This window comes from Mus caroli, chromosome 2 (assembly GCF_900094665.2).
Source record: "Mus caroli chromosome 2, CAROLI_EIJ_v1.1, whole genome shotgun sequence".
In the NCBI taxonomy this organism is placed as follows: domain Eukaryota; kingdom Metazoa; phylum Chordata; class Mammalia; order Rodentia; family Muridae; genus Mus; species Mus caroli.
Window position 1 is genome coordinate 47,788,561 of NC_034571.1, and position 22,802 is coordinate 47,811,362.

A 22,802-nucleotide genomic window follows, 5' to 3' on the forward strand; every position below is an offset into this window, starting at 1 on the left:
CAATAAAATACTGCAAGGTTGGAATGTCTGTGTCATATGTGTAGAAGAATGTCCCTTGCTCTTAAAGTTTGCTTCACCTTTGAAAGGATGAATGCTGGCAGGCAACTCATGAAGATGACTTAGTTGCTTTTAGTGAAAATAGAGGGGCTGGAGAGATGGTTCAAGGGTTAAGAGCACTGACTGCTCTCTTCCAGAGGTCCTGAGTTAAAATCCCAGCAACCACATGGTGGCTCATAACCATCTGTAACAGGGGTCTGATGCCCTCTTCTGGTGTGTCTGAAGACAGCGACAATGTATATGAGATAAATCAATAGATCTTTAAAAATAAAACTTTAAACTTATCTTTTAACTTAAAACTTATTAAGTTAGAAAAAAAGAAAATAGTGAGAGAGATTCAACCACTCATGTGCTGAGGGGGATAGCCCCAGACAGAGTGTATTCAAACATAAATTCATGGCCATAAATTCATGGCCATGCACTGCCATATCTGGCCCCCTTTCTGCCTTCTCTCTTTCAAAAGCTGAATCTAGAGGCTGCTGCTCCTCCCTATAATTCCAGGCAACTTAAATAAGCTGACCACCATCCCTCTGTTTCTCCCTCTCTTGCTTGCTCTGCTACATTCAGTGGCATGAGACCTCCAAATCCCTTCTATCTGCTCCTTCACCCTTCCTCTAAGCTGCCCAGTGACTGCTCAGTCTCTGCAGCCCTAGGTGCTTCCCCATTGCCCATCACAGCTCTCATCCCCATAGAAAAGGCAGAGCACATCTCTGCTTTATTCCAAACTCCTTTCCAGTCTACTGTCTGGTGATAAGGACCAGTCTTCTTGCCCTGGTGCAAGATGCTCCCTTAGGGCTGGGGCTAACAGCTCAGCAATGTTTGTCTGGTACACATATGGCCCTGAATTCAACCCGAGCACAGCCAAAAGGAAGGCTCTGTGTCTTGAATCCTGGACATGGCCTCTTCTGTTTTACTTCTGCTACTGCTCTCTGGCCATGCTGGGATGTTTTCAGCTGTGCCCCTGATGTCACTCTGTGTCCAGTTCTGACTCTTTCTGTGAACCTCCAGGACATGAGTCCAGTTGTTTCTTTTATACATACAGAAATCAGGAATACTATTCACCCTGCCCTCAGACTCAGAGTGCCTTGCCCATAAGGACCATCAGCGGTCCTTATATCTCATCCTCCAACACTTAGCACAATGCCTGATACAAAGCAGAACTACACTGTGTCTGGGCTGTGCACAGAACTCAAGCTTTTGTTGTATTATTTTATTATTCTACCTTTCCACACATGTGAAGCCCCAAGTCCTCTTTACCTTGCTCAGCCCCTCAAACTGTTTCCTAGAGTCCTCTACACCCTTCTTAGCTTTAAGTATTTCAGAGCCACAGTTCAGTGTCTTTAATGATAATATCCTGTAAAAAGTCCCTCCTGGATACTGCTGCTACCAAACTCATGTTTCCCTAAGTTAGATCCATAGCTCTGTAGTCTCCACTAGACCCTGGGTTTGGTTCCCAACACACACAGAGAGAGAGAGAGAGAGAGAGACAGAGACAGAGACAGAGACAGAGACAGAGACAGAGACAGAGACAGAGACAGAGACAGAGAAAGACAAGAGAGACAGAGACAGAGAGGCACACAGAGAGATAGACAGACAGACAGATAGAGAACAGGTGTGGTACAAAATTCAAAGTCCACGCTATCATTCTAAATGTTGGGTGTGCCCTACTGCTGGGACCACGTGGCAGTGCAGGCAGGCGATGATCTCATCCTCTAAGTCTCAGTGAGATGAGAGGATGCAGAGGCCCAGAGCATTAACCGAGGCTCCACACTGGCAGCTCTCTGGGTCGCCTCTCCTGTGGGCTTGGCACAGGCTGACTCCCAGCTCTAGCTTTTTGGCAGGTGATGAGGTGCAGTATGTCCTACATTTACCTCTTTAATGTGAAGAAAGTCCTTGGCGTCAAAGGAGATGGCTGTGCTGGGAACGGGCACATCTTCGTCCAGGGCACCACAGTAGCTCACGTTCGTTTTCACCGCAAAAGCTACAGGTTTGGACTGGAGACAGAAGTGCAGAATGAGGAGCGAGGGAGGGAGAGAGGGGGAGAGAGAAGCATTTTTCCTATCGAAACATGTCACAGGATGAATGATGGTTCCAGGCAACAAGGAAATCACTTTCCAGAGAGAGCTCTCCTCTGGGTTTTATAGTTGCAGGCCACATCCCGAGATCTGCAGAGATGACTCCAGGAGTGACTCATTCCTCTCGGCCCAGCCATTTTCTTTCTGCAGTACTTCCCAACATCCCCAATAAGGAACCAGCCCCAAAAGGACAGGGGAGGGATGCACAGAGGTGGGGCAGTCAGCTCTGCTCTCTGCACCTACAAGCTGTGGATTTACTTTAACCTGTCCCAGACACTGTCCCAACTGTGGGATACAGGACGTGTCTACTCGGGGGAGGGAAGTTCTAGGAAGACAGCTCTGTTGTTGAAGTACTTGCTGCACAAGAACGAGGAACTGAATTCAGAGTCCCCGTATCTGTGACAAAAGCAGGCTGCAGAGGTGTGCATCTTTAATTCCAGTTCTGGGGAGGCAGAGACAGGAGGATTTATGGCACTTGCTGACCCAAGCCAGTCTAGACAAATGGCAAACTCCAGGTTCAGTAAGAGACCTGTCTCAAATAGTAAGATGGAGGGTGATTAGGAAAACACATTAACCTCTGACATCCACACACATGCGCATAAATATGCACGTGTGTACTCATGGGAGCACACACACACACACACAGAGGAGCAAGTCTACACATAGAAGAAAAACATGCTAGGAAATGTACCCTGGGTATTATAAACTTGAGGGAGGGTGGGTAGGTGAAAGACAAGGATTTTTGAAAGAACCTCAGTTCTGAAAACCTGAGATCCTTTGCAGATAACCATCTTGTCATGCCAGGGGAATGGAGGCCAATGTAGGTTAAACCCAACGCGCAGGCTCTTCACCTGTCCCTTCTTCCTAGCTTCTAACAGTTGGTTGGTTTTAAGCTTGCATATGAATTCCTGCTGGCAAAGTGCTCCTGAGCAGGTGCAGCCTGTTGGGGCTAAGCCAGTCACCAGCCGAGGCTATGGTCCTGCCACCCTCCCCCCCCACCCCTGTTTTAGGTGACCACGCAATAATGAAACAGATGGCAAAGGACATTTTCAAAACAAGAACAAGCAACAAGGTCTCCAAGCTTCTACGTAGCTTTGATATGGGGTTTATTCATTTGCTCTGGGAATATCAACAGTTGAGGTAGGACACACATTAGGACCTCTTTGTCCCCTCCCAGGCACTGCGCTGATGCCCTCCTATCGGAGAGCACAGACACAGAGTGTGGATGTCAACCCCACACTCAACCCCAATGTTGCACCCATCCATACCCTTCTTCTCTTGCTTCAATCTCTAAAGCATCTTATCAGAAACCAGAAAGGGAAGGAAATTAACGTTATCTGGGCTTGAGTCTAAAATTCTAAACTGGAGTTAGCTACGGAAGCAAGCAGACAGGCTAGCCATAAACCCTGTCTCATATGCTGTTGCTGTGCATAAAAATTAATTTGCCATAAGGGCCTATCTGTGCTTTGAAAAATAAGTTAGAGAGATATAGGAGGGATGGGAGAGCTCTAGTAGCAATTCTGGTCCTAAAATTCAACTGTGCAGCTGGTTTCCTGCTGCATCCTGTGTCTTCTGGAAGAAGAAGATCTGAAGCCTATATTGGCTAGTGATGGCTTCTGTCACTCTGTCTTGCTGCTCTTGTTTGAGTTGTTCAAAGGGTTTAACCAGGTCTGATGGTACGCATCTGTAGCCCAGCTAGTAAGTCCACAAGTTCAAGACCAGAATGGACAGTGTAGTGGTCCCCTTCTCAAACAGACAGACAAAATAACTCCATACTGAACTTGAAGTGGGAGTCTGAAATCTAGAAACCACAGAACAGAAGCAGCAGTGAAGTGATTCATAGCATGGTGGGGGTGGGTGTATAACAGAGGCAAGGCAAGGATGCAGAGGGGTCAAGAACAGAGGGCTCAGGCTCGCAGCTCAGAAGGTTCTCTGCCAATACGTTGTGAGGTCATTTGATATTGCCACACTGCTAAGTTGGGAAAGGACCAATAATTACCACAAAATCAAACAGAAAAAGGCAAAAGGTTCACAAGAAATAGGCTCCCGTAGATACCACTAACTTCTGAGAGGGGCACAAACAACAGAGAGCCTTGCAGTCTGAAGCCTTAGCAGGATGGCTGGAAAATGAATACTCCAGAGAGACACATGACGTAAGCTAGAGTCATTTGAAAAGAAGGAATGTCCATTACAAACATGCTACTACCAAATTAGCCTGTAGGCAAGCCTGGGGAACGTTTTCCCAACCAATGATTGATGTAGAAGTGGTCACCCCCACCCACCGTGAGCAGTCTAGCCCTTAGTCAGGTGGCCCTGAGTGGTATCAGAAAGTAGGCTAAGTAAACCGTGGAGAGCTAGCCAAATAGGCAGAGTTTCCCCATAGCTCCTACTTCAGTCCTTGCCTCTGGGTTCTTGTACTGCTTGAGTTCCTACTCTGGATTCTGTCACTGATGAGTGTGACCAGAGTTGTAAACTAATGAAGCCATTCCTCTCCAAGTTGCTTTTGGTCAGTGTTTTATCAGGAACACTAAGACAGATGTGAGGTAGAAATGCTCAGCACAGGCGCTGAGCAACGTGACAGCTCGCAATAAAAGAAAAGGAAAAAAGTCACCTTCGCTCTCTCAAGCTGGATAGCTGCTTGCTGTTCTCGCTCTTGCCGGATCGCTTCCCGGTCCTCTTCCAAAGAGACATCGGAGTCCGATGGCCTGCTTGTATAGGAATCTGCTGACCCCTGGGGAGAGAAGGCAGAAGGCTTAAGTGAGGTGAAAAGTGGCTTCTTACATGATCACAGTCTTAACCGAACCCTGGGCGAGTTCCATTTGTTGGCATAGAATTCAATGCGCACACACTGCCTTACTGCACATACAGGCAAGCTTCTGTGTTGTGTGGAAGGCAGTTATGTCATAAAGGACCATGTTTTGAATAGATTAGGACTAAGAAGCAAACTGCAGTAAGAAGGACCTGACATCCTGCCCTTACACTTGTTTGGTGCTGGCTAGGTATGAAGCTGATAATTGCTCATGAACTGAAGCTGCCTCCCATTCTCGCTTGCACATCCTAGGCACATAAGTGACAAGGGAAAGTTAGGCTGTTTATGAGGGCTAAAGCCTACCTGCGTCTTGGTACCATCAGTCTGCCTAGATTGCAACAAAGCCAAGCAGCATGGCCCATTAGTAAAATGATGTCTTGGATTCAGTGTCAATACCACTTGTAGTCTTTCGTCACCAAAACGTCAGACATTGCCGTGCAGTAGCCTATTTGTGGGGTTAATGTTTACAGCGAAGAGGAAAAAAAAACTTGATAATGAAAACAGGGATGTCCACAGCTGAAGTCCATGCCCAGAGGATGCTCTGATCATTAGCACCACCGACTCTGACGGACACCCCCAAAGGACTGGGAATGCCCAGTGCCACTCAGTGTTCATGCTAGGACAAGAGCAAGCTGAGGGGTCTTCTTTAAAAGTTATCAACCTCACCCTACAAAATCAAACCAAGCCAAACCCAAAAAACCAAATGACAACAACCTGCACATGCACACACACACACACACAACCCAACTCTTCAGGCTCACCTTTAGCTCCCAAAGGAACAGCAACCCATTGCCCTGAGCTGGCATTAGAAGCTGGTGTTTGCATGGATGATGCCATTTGCACAGCAGAGGTTCTGAGAGAACTGGTTATTTGTTTGCCATGTTTGATGAAGCAAACTCAGACAGTCTTGAAAAACATAGATCTAGCCGTTCCGTGGAGAATTGGCTGTCTACTGCACACATGCAAAAGCTAAATTAAGACAAGAGTCAGGCTTAGTGGTATAGACTGTAATCCCAGCTCCTCAGGGGGCTGATGCCTGCCTAGGCTATACAGTACACTCAAGGCCAATGTGAACGACTTAGTAAGACCCTGTCTCAAGATAAGAAGTAAAATAAAGGGCTAGAGTTATAAAGCTCAGTAGGAAAGTCTTTGCCAAACATGTGCAAAGGCCCCGTGTTCCATTTCCAGTTAGTTGGGCTCTCTCTCTCTGTCTCTCTCTGTCTCTCTCTGTGTGTCTCCCTCTCCCTCTCCCTCTCCCTCTCTCTCTGTGTATGTGTGAATGCATGTGTGTCCCACATACATATTCACAAAGATAGAAGAGAGAGTAAGAGACTTTAAGAAATGATGGACTGGCTGAGATGGCTCAGTGGATAAGGCATTTGCTACCAAGCCTGACAATCTGAGGAGTTCAAGCCCCAGAACCCATATGGAGGAAGAGAATCAACTCCAGCAATTGTCCTCTGACCTCTTTACACATGCAGCGGGATGAGCCCTGCCCAGAAAACAAACAAAATGACTTTTGTTTGTTTGGGGTTTTGGTTGTTGATGTTGTTGTTGATATTGTTGCCATCATGTTAAAGAAAGAATGGCAACTAGAAAGAGTTGACCACTAGTCCTCTGAGACATTTTTCCAAACCTAGAGTCTGCTATATGAGTTTGCTGCCTGCCTGCAGGGGCAGCTTGTGCCTCAGGAGAGGGCACTATTTCAGCCCTTCAGGAAATCCCAGCACATACCCCCTGACATCTTAGAATAATAACTTGTGGTTCTTTTAGGGAGTCTAGTGAGCCCTGGTTCTACGTGCTACCTCCACACTGCATTTCCCAGCTCCCAGACTACTGTGAACCAGTCTTCTCCTCTAGAAAAGGACATATTATCTATTTCATAGCACAAAATGCAGAAAGACACACTGGGTGACCCGCCTTCGCTTAGAGCTCGATGTCACAAGGGTACTGGGCTAGATGACTGAAACTCTTCATTCACCAGACTCAGTGGGTTCGCAGCGCACTCTTAGCTGTGCTTAATATTAAAACGCTACAAGTCCCACTCTGTAGTGAAAACAATAAATTAGCTTTCTGGTTCCCATTTACTAGTGCTGTCCCAGGCCTACACTGATTTTTAAAAGGAGTTGTTATAATAATTTTTCAACTCATGTACATGCAAACTAGGTTGTGTGAAGTATAGCCATTTTTCTTATTGTATGTATTCTGCAGCAAATGGGCTGTGATGAATACAATGTATCCAAACCCATGGGCTTACAGGATACTTTTCAAAGTGCCCTTCATAGAGGAAGGCCTGCCTGTTAATCAAATTAGAATTAAATTCCTCAGTGAGAAAACCTCTGGGAAAAAATATGGAGCCACAAAAGGGATAGAAAGCAGACTGTGACTTTCAGCCTTTGCCTAAAAAGAGGGCTTCCTTGAAATCCTTCAAAATAGAGTTCTCTTGGAATTCATCTTTCCAAATTTAGGTATACCTTCATAAAATGCAGACTAAGAACGAGGAAACACACTTCTGAAATGAATGGAGAGAGTTTGTAGTCAGCCTTAGTTAATCCTTTGCTGGAGTAGAGCCCACCCTAAGGTCCTGTGTTGCATGGGCTGCTCTGGATATTACGAACCACAAAGTAACCAGAAAGGATACCCTTGAAGGAGGTACCCTCTGTGCTTGGGGAGCATGGGGTGGTGAAGGCTAGTGTCCGTGGGTCCGAGGACAGCAGGCTGTCCACTGGGGCAGAGGTGGAGACAATCTCATCACCAGGAGACATTTCTGTCCTGAAGTTACCTTTAATGACTCTCAGATTCTGGCACCCAGTCATTTCTGAGCATAAAGAAAGTAACTCAAGGACTCCTGCTCACATTTCCAAGTGTGAACAGGATTGCAAACATTCCAGTATGGGTTAGTAAATTCTACATTGCCAAATCCGTGGCAGGTCCTGCTTGCTTCTGTGTTGGTGAGACCACCGTAAGCCTGCAAGCGCCCTGATGCCTACCTCCACAGCCGCTGTTTCATCCCCAGTCATTCTGTGTCCAGGGTCACATTTTGAATAGGGAAACTATCATGGCTGTCTCTCGGAGTTGGAGAGGCAGCAGAAATCCCACACTAAAAGCCTAGATGTGGCTGAGGAGGGTGCTTGGTTGGCTGGGTACTGACTTGGTTTCTTTCCTGATTACTACTTATTTTTAAATTTTATTTAAACTGGTTGAAAGAGCATATAAACATGTCCCGGGAGGAAAGAAGAGATGGAAGGTGGGAGGAAGGAGGAAGGGACGGAGGAAGAAGAGAGGAAGGGCCTAAAAGACAAGTTCAAAAATCCAGCAGGGGCCCCCAGGTTGGGGAGGTAGGGGGGAGATTACCCAGAGGTCTGACTGACTACTTAAGTAATAAGAAAAACAGCAGAGGGAACGAGTAGTACGTACAGTGGGACAGGGCTGAAGATGAATGCATAATTAACCCCTGCCGTATGGTAGCACACATCTGTAATCCCACCACATCAAAGGCTGAGGCAGAAAAGCTGGCAGACTGAAGGGAGTCTGAACTACATAGCACGTTCCAGGCTGGTTTGGTCTACACTATGAGACCTTGTCCACACCAAAATAAATCCTAAAAAAAAAATCATTTTGTAAAAATGGGTGAGAAATGATCCATGCAGTTTTCCAGGTGATCTAAAATGAGGCTATATGCCAAATGGGCTATTTTACATTTGCAAATAGGTTGAAAATTGATTGTCTTAACTCTCCTTTTAACGCCAATATAGCCATGAACCAGCACTGGTAAATGGATGGAGAATGCTAATTTATTGCTTTACCATGTGGCAGGTCTTAGTGAGTAGTCCCTCAAAAGTTTTTAAGCAGATGTACTGTCCTGCAGGCTTCACTTTAGAGGAGTGGTTCTCAACCTGGGAGTCACAAACCCTTTGGTGGCTCAAACAATCCTTTCACAGAGGTCAACATCAGATAGCCCACATATCAGATATTTACATTATGATTCACAACGGTAACAAAATGACAGTTATAAAATTGCAATGGAGTCATTTTATATTTCTGGATCACCACAACATGAGGAACTGTATTAAAGGGTTGCAGCATTAGGAAGGTTGGGTACCACCCACTGCCTTAGATCTTCCAAGGAACCAACTAGAGCAACTGTAGACTTCAAATGTCCAGTGAGGAGAGGAGTGAGAGAGGGAGGGGAGGAGGGGAGGAAGGAAGGAGGGAAGAAGGGAAGAGGGAAAGAGAAGAAGAGAGAACAAGCCATTTAAAACATCACAAAAGCATACATGTTAACCAAGCACTGTGCTGTGTATCTGTAATCCCCATGACATGGGAGGCTGAGGCAGGAGGATCATTTCAGCCTAGTAGACTCAACCCAGCTTAGGTAACAAAGTAAGACACTATCTTAGAACAATGAATAGTAAGTGAAGAAATAAAGTCTTATCTTCATGGACATCAGTAGAAAGAAACAAGCCTTTCTATTTCCATGAAGACCAAATTCCCTTTGTGTTCAATACTGTAAGAAACATTCAGGCCTCACCCTTCTGGCAAACCTTTCTGAATACAGAATACAAAAGGCTGAAAGAAACATTGGAAAATTATTTTTGAAAAAATGGGTGAGGGATGTCCTATGCAATTTATCGCATGATCTAAAATAGGGCTACATCTCAAATGGGCTATGTTGCAAATATAAGTGTTGTCCCCTAGGAGAAGGGAAGCGACCCATAGTCTAATCGCAGAAGGGCATCACAGAGAGGCTATGAGGTGGAGGCAGGTAAGCTGCCGTGGGGCCGGTGTACTGAGTATCCGTTATTCTGTTTCATTGGCTGGGGCTTGGCCAAGCTTTCAGAAGCCTCTGAGTCCATTTCCTTTTTTTGCAACAGGGAAAATCACATACAAGCCAGAGCTTCCTGGTGTCAGACTTGAGATTGAACATCATATTTCTCATCATCGTGGGAAAAATTCAGGAAGTGGAAACAATTAATCTTTGCCTCCTTTAATTTGAGAATCACTTTCAACAGTAAAATTTTGGTTTTCCCAGAGTTCTAGGATATACTATTTCTTTTATACCACCACCACCACCACCATCACCTTCTCCCCCTTCCCCTCCCCCTCTTCTTCCTCTCTTCTCCCCCATTCATCTTCCACCTTTTAAACAGTTTTATAGAACAGGGAGAGGCTCAGTCAATAAAATGTTTGTTTTGCAAACATGAGGACCTGAATTCAGATCTCTAGAAGCCACATATATTGCTGGGCTCAGCAGCTCATGCTTGCTGTCCCAAAGCTGTAGCTGAGAGACAGAAAGGTTTCCTGGAGCTCATTCTAGCTTGACGGCTAGAATGGCCAGCCATTCTTACAACTTGGTGAGCTCAAGGTTTGGCTCAGTGAGAAAACCTGTCTTAAACAACAACAATAATAACATGAAGAGCCATAAAAGAACACACACACACCATCAACCTGTGTCCTTCATGGCTATGCACACCCCATACATATGTACTTCCAAACATGTACACACATGAACATGTATATACACAAAATAATATAAAAACAACCACTTTATTAAGGTGTAATGTGCACACCATAAAATCATACATTTTAAACCATTTAAAATTATTACTACTCTCTGTCTCTCTGTCTTCCTCTGTCTGTCTCTGGCTCCCTATGTCTCTGTCTGTGTCTCTGTCTATGTATTTGTGTGTGTGCGTGTATGCACGCGCGTGTAAGATGTGGGGATAAGGCAGGATACTTGCATACCATTGCATACTGTTGAGGTTAGAAGATGAGAATAACTTTGTGGAATTGGCTTCTTTTCCTTCCACTGTTACATGGGTTTGAGGGTTCAAACTCAGGCTATTGGGCTTTAACAAAACAAGTGTTCAACAAGGTGAGTCGTCTCTCCAGCCCCAAATCCACACATTCCAATGACTTAATGGACTTACAAATCAGCTTTCAGCACATTCTAATCTTAGAACATTTATTTTTCCCACTTCAAAAGAAGCCCAGGTCCATTTCAGTCTCTCTCCGCTCTACCTCTAGGCTCAGAAACCCACTTACTTGTTAATCCTCCTAAAGTGGAAATAAGCTTCCTTTTATGAGCAATTTTAGTAGTTAGATATAGCTAACATATTTCATATTAAAGCAAGGAGAGGGACAATCTACAAATGCTTGGCTGTAAAATGCTACGATGGAGTCTTGCTAACGTTGCCTGTAGGTCTTCACAGTTCTTCAGTTGTCAGTATCCAATAATCAGGGCAGCTGCCCATTCATGGATACCAGTCATCTGCCTGTTGCTATCAGGGCCACTATGTGAGAGAAGAGCCGTTAGATTTTTCCATGTGTAACTGAGGGCTGTCATATTGTGGGAAGCATAGAAAACACTCAAAATGTCACCTTCCTGTCTGACATCAGAGAAGTGAATCTCCAACTTAGTAAAAAAATAGCATTTTCCTAGCAGCCTTTATTCTATTAATATGGTCATAGAACATGGCTTTGAGTCTATTCTCCCCACTGAGCTTGTAGTAACTCTGCTATGTCCTTTTCTGTGCTGCAGAAGAAACACTCGTGTCCTGGTGTCTTGTCTAGATTTCCCAGGATAGGTGAGTGACAGAACCACTTCAAAACAAAATATATAAAAGGCTTTGGGTAACCTCTTTCTTTGCAGGTTGTCTCCCTCTCTTTCTTGCTGATTCTCTCTCATCTCCTTCCCGAATGGATCGTCATGGTGACACCCATTTTGTAGATTCATTAGTCTCTATTTTAATGATGACTTAGCATTTGGACCTAAGCAGAACAGACTAAGATAAGCATAGAAGTGCCATGTAACTCTAGGACAAAGCCAGGGCCACTGACATGTCAGGAAGGTCTCTACTTTGAGCTGTATCTCTAGCCCCCTGTTTGTTCAGGTATGTTCTCAATACTATGTTGCTCAAAGTAATTTGGAACTCATAATCTTCCTGCCTCAGTCTCTTGCTGGTTATGGGCATGTGGGATCAGACTTAGCTTGCTTTTTGGTGGGGAGAGACAAAGTCTTTTTACATAGCCAAGACCTTGATATGTTGCCCTAGTTGTCTTCGAACTTGCAACCTTCTGACCTTCCCCTAAGGGCTGGGATTACAGGTATGTACCACCCCAGTTGACAGGTCTTTATTTTTCCATTTAAGTGATAACTTCCCTACAGTGTTCATACTACAGCCTTACATCTTACTCCTGATAACTACAATAAAATTATATAGAAATCCGATATAAATACACACTCTAGAAATAAGTAAAACACAATATTTATCTTTACTTTTTTATTTGTGAAATGTGAAGTAGTAAAATCTTTAATCATGGTTTTTACATAACTTATTTAAAAGAAAAAAAATAACAAGTTATAAGGTCGGTTGACCTATTTGGTGATTGTTGTAACTGCCCTGATTTCAGATGGTGTTTCTCTGGAAGTTTGAAGAGACCCATTGAAGGAGCAAAACACAAGAATCTGAACTAACTACCACTGGCCCATGGAGCAATGGCAGGCAGGTCAAAGGAGGGGGTGATGGTCCCCTCTGTGGCCTTTGAAGCATCTGGAAAAGGAGAAGCCGAGATGAGACCAGCAGATTTACAGGTTTAACCCGGCAGCATGGAGCTTTGATACTGGCCTTGCTACCCTGAGTCCAGCCTCAATAATCAAGATGAACCTCTAACCTACTTCAATCATGTGACTAGATCCTTACAGGTCAAAAGTTCCTCTTCAGATGCAGTGAACAAAACCAATTCCTTCTACGATGGCTGCCAGATGACCTCTGGCTTCGTTATAATTCCATCTGTGTGCTAAGTGACAAACCCTCCAGTTCTATGAGAGCTGACAGTTGTCATGGAAGCCACTGGTAAGAACCACAAAAAGAAGGAAAAAGCACAGAAGCTAACCCCCCAACCCATCGATTCCCAGAAGTGACATGAATATTCCTCCCCCTTATTAGCTCATCTTTCCCTGCTCTGTGTTAGCTAATTTTCTCAATACTGAAACAAGATAACCCATCAAAGGCAATCTAGGGGGAGATAGATGTATTGTGATTTGCAGTTTGGGCATACAACCCATTGTGGTGGGCAAGGAGGGAGTACGAGGCAGATGCTCACATTACATCCACAACCATGGAGCACAGAACGGTGAATGCTGCATCTCAGGCCAGTTTCTCCTCTTGATTTAGCAGGGGACCCCAGCCGGGACCACAGCCTATGAATGGAATCACCCATATTTAGAGTGGGTCTTTCCACCTCTCTTAACCCAATCTAGAGACTTCCTTGCAGACATATCTGAAGGTTTGTTTCCACGGTGATTCTAAATCCCATTAGGTCGACAACAACCCATTCACAACCTCACTTCTTTTCATCTCTTGTCTATAATTTCATGATCCACAGGGGTTGGAAAAGTCAATTTGAGGAGATTATTTCACATTTCGCTTCTTGGCCAAGAATCAATGTCTCTTTCACAGCTCAATTGGCTTCCTCTTGTTATTGGTTCCACAACTCAAAGAGGGAAAAATGATACAGTTTGAGGGTCAAGCTGGTAACAGATGGAACCAACTCAACATAAAACTTGGGGGAAAGAACAAAAAAAATTGTTTTATATGGTCAAAGTGATTTTGATACTCAGTGTATATGTGTGCGTATGTTGCTCAATCAATCAGTACAAGTGAAGGAAAAAAAACCACTCAGTGGTGCTAAATAAAAACAAAAGTTGAAAGGCTCTGTACATTCAACAAGGACTTTGTCATTGGAGGAGTGATGAGACTGAGGCTGTGATGGAAAAGGCGACAGAGCACTTGCATCAATGGGAATTGGCACGCACATGTGCACATGCACACACTTGTGAGCACACACATACACACACACAGAGCACTAGCATAATTTAGAGGTAACTAGGCAAAAACAACTATGATAGTCTAGTTGAAGAAATTTACCCTAGATGGGGAGTATCCCAGAGGCATATGTATAAATGATAAATATGAAAAATCATGACACTTACAGGAAGTCAATCAGGTATGATAGGCATGTACCTATAATTCCAGCTACTCAGGAGCCTGAGGCAGGAGGATCACCTGGTCCCTGGGATTCTAGGCCAGCCTGAACAACACAGTCAGATTTCATCTCAAAAAGTAAAACAAAATATGTAGGTCACTGATTTGGAGCAAGCTCTTGCACAAAGCCCAACAGCCCAGTCCAAACAAGTCATCCAGGGAAGGCTCCGGGCCGAGGGTAGACACCAAGTTTCTTTATCAGGCTTCTGAGAAACAAGGAGAGAAAGAAAGCAGATCCTCAGACAGCCATTGGTAGCTGCTGTGATAAGCAAGTCCTCTGTGTGTAAACCTCTACAAGAAAAGGGATCTGAAAAGCCCTGCCCCCTCTGTTCCTAGCTTCTACTTCATTCTTCATTCTGTCCCCAGGAAGCTCCCCACCTCTGCTCAGATCAACACCACACACGTTCTGTCTTAGAGAATAAGGTATTGCCCAATTCCAGAACTGAAAAAAAAAAAAAAAAAAAAAAGACAGTAAAACCAACAAGCTGAACTCATTACACTGTGCTTTCTGACAGAGGCAGACAATCACAAAGTCGTTGCATTGTGTTTTTTTGACAGAGGCAATGGCTTATACATAGCAGATATGCTGCTTTCCAGCAGTATGCCTCATTGATGCTGTGGAATAACAAGACAACTCATGAGAAGTTTGCATACTGTAGGAAGGGTGCCACTTCTTCGTTAAGACTGTTTTATAATACATATGGGGCCAGAAATGTGTTCTTAAAGAAAAGTGCACAAGTGTGCCAATGTGTTCCCACCAAAGTACTTCTTAGTAAAGTCCTTGAACTCTTTATACTCTTAATACAGTGACCAGAACAAGGGGGAGGGGAATAATGTACAATAAGAGCTACAAACAGTATATCTGGGGATGGTGGCTCACATCTCCATCTGGGGAAGTAGAAACTAGACAGATCTATGAGAAGGGGGATTTTTTTTTTCTCCAAATCTCCCACAGTTGTGCCTACAGGCAACCTGAGCTAGATAACCCTTCTTTGAGACAGTCTTCTCAAATTGTGTTAAGTTGACAATTAAAACTAACCATCACTATTGTACAATGTTTCTTGCTCCTTTTTTTCCACAGGGTCCAGGCTGGGTGCCACAGAACTCTCTACTAGTCAAGTCTTTGTGGGGAAGAAAGGCCTCATCAAGAAGTCCCTAGCCATCCCAAGGCGGAGTGTGGATTTCTCCATTCAGCCAACAGGCTTCTAAATTTTTAGAGCTTGTGGATCTTAAGTAAAAAGAGTACTATCTAAAACTTACTGTGGGTGTTTACAGCACAAGTGTTCTTTTTTAATTAAAATACAACATTTGTGGTGGTGGGGGGACTGGAGAGATGGCTCAGTGGTTAAGAGCATATGCTGATCTTGCAGAGGACCCATGTTCACAATTCTTAGCACCTACCTGGTGGCTTACAACTATTCCAGGGGATCTGATGCCCTCTTTATGACCTTCATGGGCACCACACACATGAAGTATACTGATTCAAACACCCATATACACATGATAACAATAAGTAAAAAAAAATATCTCAGAACTTATTTTACAAGTTAGTAATTTGCAATACCTGAAGATGTGGCGGGTCCCTTTCACAGACAATCTCTGGTGTCAAAGGCCCTTCCAGGTAGCTAATAACCCTCTCCTAGTTTCTTTCAGGGAAGAACACAGCTTCACGTCACAGTACTTCTTGCAGTCTGGTGACCCTTCCACAGCATTTTGTAATGACAATCCATCCTATCAGTAGGTACTGATTGCATCTGAGGTTTGGAGGGCTCCCTGCTTTTCCCTTGTGGGCTCACATGGGAGGGAAGGAAAGCAGAGCTTGCTTTTCTGTCCTATCTGCTCTTCTGTGTTCTTAGTGTTGGCCTCATTATGCCAATGGAACCAAACTCATTCCAAGCTTAACCTTGGAAACCAGGAAATGAGGCTTTGATGGGGAATAATGCTGTATTTTACAGATACTATCTAATTTAGCCACCATAAAAACTTGAGAGGTGGAGTTTATTATCTGCATTGCAGTAAACAAAGCTTAATGACACTAAGCAATATGCCTAAAGTCATGTAGCCAATATAGAGTGGCCAACCCCCAGCTGATCCCCCTCCCCATGCTCTTGCTAATTGCCTATTGAGCTTCTGTAGCCTGGTGGATTAGCAGGTCCCTGAGGTTAAACGCAGTTTAACCCCACCCCATGCCTAGCCCACTAGAATAAATTCCCAATCATTAAACATACCATGTGCCCTCTGGCAAACCATTATGCTCTTTTGAGAACTAGCCACCTGCTTGAGTTACCCAGTGGCCAGCTGGGAAGGCTAAGACATTATATTTCAGGCAACTGAGTGATTGGAAAGATCTGCTCTTAACCATATCTCTAACCGCCAGGAATTGTATTACCATACTCAGTGAGGAAGCATTCATTGGAACTGATATCAAAACACATGAACTCAACTATTTTTGGTTTGCTTGTTTTGTTGTTTGTTTGAGATAGAGTCTTCCTTTGGAAGCCAGAGTAGCTTGGGACTCAGTATGCTGGCCTCAAAGTTGTGTCTTTCCACCTTAGCCTGTAGAGTAGCAGGAGTTAGAGCATACACTCATGTCAGGCTCTCCAGAATGTCACTACTGAACTTCATTGTCTGCCTTATCTTTCAGTCACTATTAAGGTAACCAAAGTGAGGAGGGATTAGTGGTCCAGGTCTTAGGCAGGAGGATAGCAAGTTCGAGGCCCACCTAGGATACAGAGTAAATTCAAGAATGGTAAACTTAATGAAACCCTGTTCTCCTCCCAAAACAAAGAAAAAGGGGCCAAGGTTCTGAATCAGTAGTAGAGGGCTTGAATATCTGTGTCCTCCAAAAGGTGGCCAGAGAGGAGACCCACACACACACCATTAGAAATGGTTTTGGCCAAAATATGAAATTATTGATTGAAATGAAGCTGGAACAGAAACCAGGACCTGAATTTACTCTGATAATCTTTCTTTTTCCGAAACACTACAACACACCATGAGATCTAAACCTGGCTGTATCCTACACAAGTCATTCTTGGCTCAGAGTCCCCAAACTCTGCTTCCTTACAATTCATTAGATTGCTTTTCTTTCCTTTCCTTTTTTCTCTTCTCTTCTCTCTTCTCTCTTCTCTTTCTTTCTTTCTCTCTTTCTTTCTCTCTTTCTTTCTCTCTTTCACAAGAAAGCGGGAACAGTAGGTCACAGGAGTTAGCCTAGAGTGAACACCTCAGTTACAGCCTGGTTGGAATCCTGGGGCTGCCAGTGACTGGATTTTTGCTTTTGGACACAGTGCTCCCTGTTGTGCCCAGATATATTCTAGAAATGAGCATTTCAATCTAATGCACAGAGCTGGAAGCCTGCTCACTCGGTGCAGTGCAAACACACATCTCAGGTACACAGATGACCACTGCTCTCTGTTTCTTAGGTGAGGTCAGTTCACCGTTTTGACTTTCTTCTAAGAAGTAAAAGGAGGTGTGGACTTAATAAAAGTTAACAAAATTAAATGCCTTGTCTTAAATTTGGGGACAATAAGAGGAATTGGTTAAAAGGAAATCTGGGGTTGGTGTCAGCTTTATATGGCCACATTTTTTGTGGTCAGAATGGGGAGGGTCAGGATTATAGATACTAAAGATTAGAAGGCATATTTCTTGCCCTTAAACAGTGTACAGTCAAGTGGAAGGTCTGAGATGTGCTCACAAAACAAAGCAATTCAGTGCTGAAATATGGTATCAGAAAGAAAGAAAGAAAGAAAGAAAGAAAGAAAGAAAGAAAGAAAGAAAGAAAGAAAGAAAGAAAGAAAGAGAAAGAGGAGAAAGAAGAGAGAGAGAGAGAAAGAAAGAAAGAAAGAAAGAAAGAAAGAAAGAAAGAAAGAAAGAAAGAGAGAGAGAAAGAAAGAGAGAAAGAAAGAAAGAAAGAAAGAAAGAAAGAAAGAAAGAAAGAAAGAATGAATTGTTGCAAGCCAGGAGAAGGCATGTGAAGGCAGAAAGTAGGGAGTAGACGGTGTTACTACACCTGAGTTAAAGAAGGAGAATCAACAATATGAACTAACCAGTACCCCGGAGCTCTCATCTCTAGCTGCATATGTATCAAAAGATGGCCTAGTCAGCCATCACTGGAAAGAGAGGCCCTTTGGACTTGCAAACTTTATATGCCCCAGTAAGGGGAACGCCAGGGCCAAAAAGGGGGAGTGGGTGGGTAGGGGATTGGGGGGGTGGGTATGGGGGACTTTTGGGATAGCATTGGAAATGTAAACTAGGAAAATACCTAAAAAAAAAAAAAAAAAAAAAAAGAAGAAGAAGGAGGAGGAGAATCTAAGGTCACAGAGTAGGCACGAGAGAGTGCTACACGGAGGGGAAGACTTCAGTAGATTGTGTCTGGGAGACTAATGGGATGCTGGCAGTGTAGAAAGAGAAGAAGGAAGACAGAAACTTTAGCTAAAGGACATACGAACGTGTTTGATATACCATGTTGGGCATTGTGCAATCTACCCACTGCCCAGTGTCTGGAAAGTTCTGAATTAGTCGGCCTCATATGACAAAATACGAAAAATCCACATTTCTAAATCGGGTCATTTTTCACGTGAAGATATTTTGGTGCTTTGTCTGAATTATTTCTTTCTTGAGTCAGGGTCTTCCTATACAGTCCAGGCTAGCCTGAATTAAAGTCATCCTGTGATAGCCTCCCAAAGGCTGGGATTACAGCTGTGAGCCACCATCTCTGTCGCACAGTTTTTAAGACTATCTGAAGTCCATGGATAAACTGTTATTAGTGTTTGACCTGTCTTACACTGTTCAGCTAAGACACAGAGAAACATGTCAGAGCTAACTCAAGAAATGCAGAGGTGGGAAGGTTATAAAATGTTGAATTTTTTTATCTGACAAGTTTGCCCAATCATCACTTATTCAACTTGGGTATTCTGTGAAAATGTTTTTTTTTTTTTTTTCAGTTTATGCCATGTGAATTCAAGACATTAAGTAATATAAACAAGATTAAAATGAGTAAAAAAAAAAATCCCTTCTTGCTTGAAAAAAATCCTGAAGGATTTTTAAAAGAATGTGACTTGAGTTTTGAAAACTGCTGTTGAAATGTGGCTGCATAGTTGTTCCAGGAGTTATTTATAGCCAGAGAGCATAAAAGTTGACAATGACGGACAAGCAAAATGTCTCTGTGTGTGGAGGCTGCGGTCGTATTGAGAATAAGAATTTGAAACACACGCCTTTCTCATTTAAGCTGTCATTGTCCCCCCACATGATTCCAGGGAGCTCGGCATTACTGAACAGTCTCTCGCTCTGTTCCAATAGCAGACCGTGACAGACCCTTCTCCATCTAGTGTGATGTGCTGTAAAGATGCCGAGTGTGGGGGAAAGGGAGACACATTACTTGCAGAATACACGTGCAATTTAGCAGAAACCGTGTTAGGGAAGAGCAGTCCTCCTGACTAAAGGAAACAGAGCTGAAGACGGCAGTGCTCTCCTGGGTGGACACCAGTGCTTGTCTTTTAATGGAAGGCCAGCTTCAGCTCACATGGGAACTCCACAGCATGATCTCACACTTGATGGCGCTGAGAGTGTCCACACTGGCCACACACAGAAGCTCCTATGGGTACGCTCCTGAGGGCACAGAAGGCTGAGCTAGGAGAGGTGGCAGCAGGAATCTGTAACTCCAGTGCCAAAGGATTGAGGCAGGGGGATCAAGAGTTCAAGAACAGTCTGGCCATATACCAAGACCTGTCTCAAAAAAATTAAAAACAAACAAAAAATAAGACAAATGTGAAAGACTGATATCCAGTCAACTTGTACCCAGACTATAATAATGTTAAAGCCCTGGGTGAGAGATAACGAAAACTAAACATTCGTCTACCTTGGTATATTGTTTCTCTATGGAAAACAATACATTATTTATAGTTTGGTTTTCACTTTAACCGGCAGGAAGCTCAGAGCTGAGTTCTAGTTTTTCTCTTGATCTAGATCTTCATTAATCTATATTTTCTTTTTTTAATAAGATCTATTCATTTATTATTTTATGTGTGAATGGAATGTATGTATGTGTACCACATGCATGCAAGTGTTCATGAAGGCCAGGAGAGGGCATCGGATCCCCTGGAACTGAAGTTACAGCTAGGAGCCAAACCTGGGTCCCCTGGAAAAGCAACAAGAACAGCAAGTGCTCTCTCCAGCCTAAGTTGAGCTGAATTGCATGCATGCTGAATAACCACTTACAGGCAGGTGGGCTTCTCTCTTTCATCGCTGTATCCCCAAGGTGAGTTTGGTATACAGGAGGCAACAACAAACATTTGTAGAAATGAAGGAGAATGAAAAGAAAGTACAAAACCTTTTTTTTTTTTTTTTTTTTTTTTTTTTTGCATCGCTCCAGGATTGCATAGCACCTCACGGACCACTCAGAGTTGCAGTCAATAGAGAGAAAAATGCTTTCGTGCAATTTTTCAACTCTGCTGCCACACAAACTGATTAAATTTTGTGTTTCACTGAGTTCATCCATTCTTGATTAATTGGGTAGTTAAGCTCTTCCAGTTACATGTGCAGCTGGGAATTCCTCCAACTGCCATTCATTTTGCTAAAGATTCGAATCGTCAGTATTTTTTTTTTCTGCTGAAATGGACCCACTGTTTCTCTTCAGCCAATTGAAATCAAGTATGGGCACCTCCCGGCATGGAGCAACCACTGAGTAACTTACAAAAGCCGCCCCGTTGGTTACTGTCATCACAAACATGAGTCTACCTTGGTTCCTCGTTTGTTATATTAACCAGATGGATACATTCCATACATCAGTGAGCTCTGAAACAGTCCACGTGCAGACAGTAATAAAATAACTTGAGGGTCAAAATTTAAAGTAATACTTTTGTCCGGCTTCCAAGAAGACTTTAGCTTTGTAGAAGGAGATAAGTTACACTTAAAATCCATGCTACATCCCCAATGAAACATCATAAAATGTACAGCAGATAACCCAAGGGAGAACTAGACAGCTACAATTCCTCCACAGCCTGCAATCAAATAATAAAGACTGAACAGGGTGCAGCTTATCTGGGCTGCAAGCCTCCGGGATGGTGCAAATGCATGCCAGATACTATGTTCTTAAATACACACCTAAGATACTCCAGGAAATCAGAGGATTCAGCCCCATGCCCAGGAGGCCTGTAACCCTGACATCCTTCCCCCAAACTGGGGTCTTTACCAGCCAGTTGATTGTCCCCAGGCTGTTTGCTAATATATTACACTTTATGTTTACAATTTCTCATATGCTGCGAATAATATGAAATGCATGTTACCTTCACCTGAAACACACTTTCCATATGTCAATCATCTCCCAGACTGAAATCTAACTTGCTTTGCAGCAGATGAGAACATCTCACAGTCACAAAGAGGATGGTCTGATTGTCATAGCTAAGTGTTTACAAGCCTTAGGCAGACATTGCACTCTCTTTAAGGCTATGCATGCATGCACACGTGCATGAGTGAGCATGTGTAAACTAATTTAACAGAACGGTTACACATACGGTTTAGACTTTACAATAGAAAGTGGATGTCAAGCTGAGCTTATTGGCTTCTTCAAGTACAAGTTGCCATAGCACCACAGCGCCTTTACCCCATAAGTGATATTTCTCACAGCCTATAGCATCGGCTCTGATGGAGAAAGGCTCAGCACAGAGCAAATGACTAAGTGGTGCTGAGATCTGTAGACATTCAGGGCAGGAAAGCCTACATGTCAGGATCCAATCAGTGACCACACAGGCAGATATATCATCTTCTGTCTGAAGCAAGCTCTGAAACCACTTGTACTGCGGGAGAATATTCTAGTTCTTCTGTCAAGTTCATCCTCAGCTCTGCAGCAGCCAAATCATGCTGTCACCTACCTACTTGGCAGCTTCTAGCAAAGGCAAAAAGACTCAGAATGTGAAAACTGGCATTTTCCTCAAAACAAACAAACAAATAAGAAAATCAAGTGGCATTAATAAAAAATTAGGGATACACTACATCGATAAAAATTACTCAGATGCATGTTTATTCTTGGTCCCAAATGAAGCATAGATAATGGTGTCAGAAAGCTTAAAGAGAAGAAACCCATGCCCCTCCCTGAGAGGAGCATCACACACTTCAGCACAAGAGTTTTTAAAATTAGAAAGTGGTTTGGGACATTGGCTTCCCTGTGAATAGAGAAGGGGGGAAAAAATCATGTCTCACTGTTTTGCAGGGGTGAAAAAGAAAACCATTGCCCTTTGTGTTATTGACTAAGTAGAAATTATTATTGAGCATTAATACCTATATAAGCTCAAAAATACATCAGTGTTCCCAACCCCTGGGGCCTTTCCTGGAAAGTTCATCTTTGTCAGAGTTACTGTATTTTTAGGAAGCGCCGAGACACTGTAATTGATGAGAGTGAAGAGGGAGAAAATGCTTAGGTTGGGGATTTTGTTGCTGTTTTGTCTCTAAAGAGTGAAGACCCTGTCTTAGCCCAGCAATGAGTGGCACTGTTGGGTGTGATAGGCCTAAGACAGTTCCTAGTTGCTCAGCTTCACCTCGCTCCACCCTAGGCCCACTCACCAGCTCCCCTTGTGCTGAGCTAACAGGCCAGTAGCTCCCTCGCTCCCCAGATGCCCCAGATAGAGAGACTTTACCACCTACGTGAGCTTCAGTACTTTCATCCCAATGCCTGCAATGTGTTGAAAGCAGGTGTGCGTCACCTTCAGGATGCTCCCCAGAGACCAGCTCAGTTGGCACTCATGCCTTAGGGAGCATACACCATTCCTGTGCTTGCGCTATGTGCTAGCTGTCTCCGGTCTGCGGATCTCCAGCCCCCAC

At 43.7% G+C, this 22,802-nt stretch overlaps 1 protein-coding gene across 6 annotated transcripts in view; it reads right to left on the reverse strand.

The window, feature by feature from the left end:
- Cacnb4 (calcium voltage-gated channel auxiliary subunit beta 4) overlaps positions 1-22,802 on the reverse strand; it is a 243,005-nt gene that overhangs the window by 40,079 nt on the left and 180,124 nt on the right. For 5 of the 6 annotated variants that reach the window (XM_021180332.2, XM_021180341.2, XM_021180350.2 and 2 more), the window contains 2 exons: positions 4,744-4,863; positions 1,929-2,051 (listed from right to left, as the gene is read on the reverse strand). In XM_021180332.2, the coding sequence (XP_021035991.1) occupies positions 1,929-2,051; positions 4,744-4,863 (243 nt within the window). Of the gene's footprint in view, positions 1-1,928; positions 2,052-4,743; positions 4,864-22,802 lie in introns of those variants that run through there. The other variant, XM_029472686.1, reaches the window with a different exon arrangement.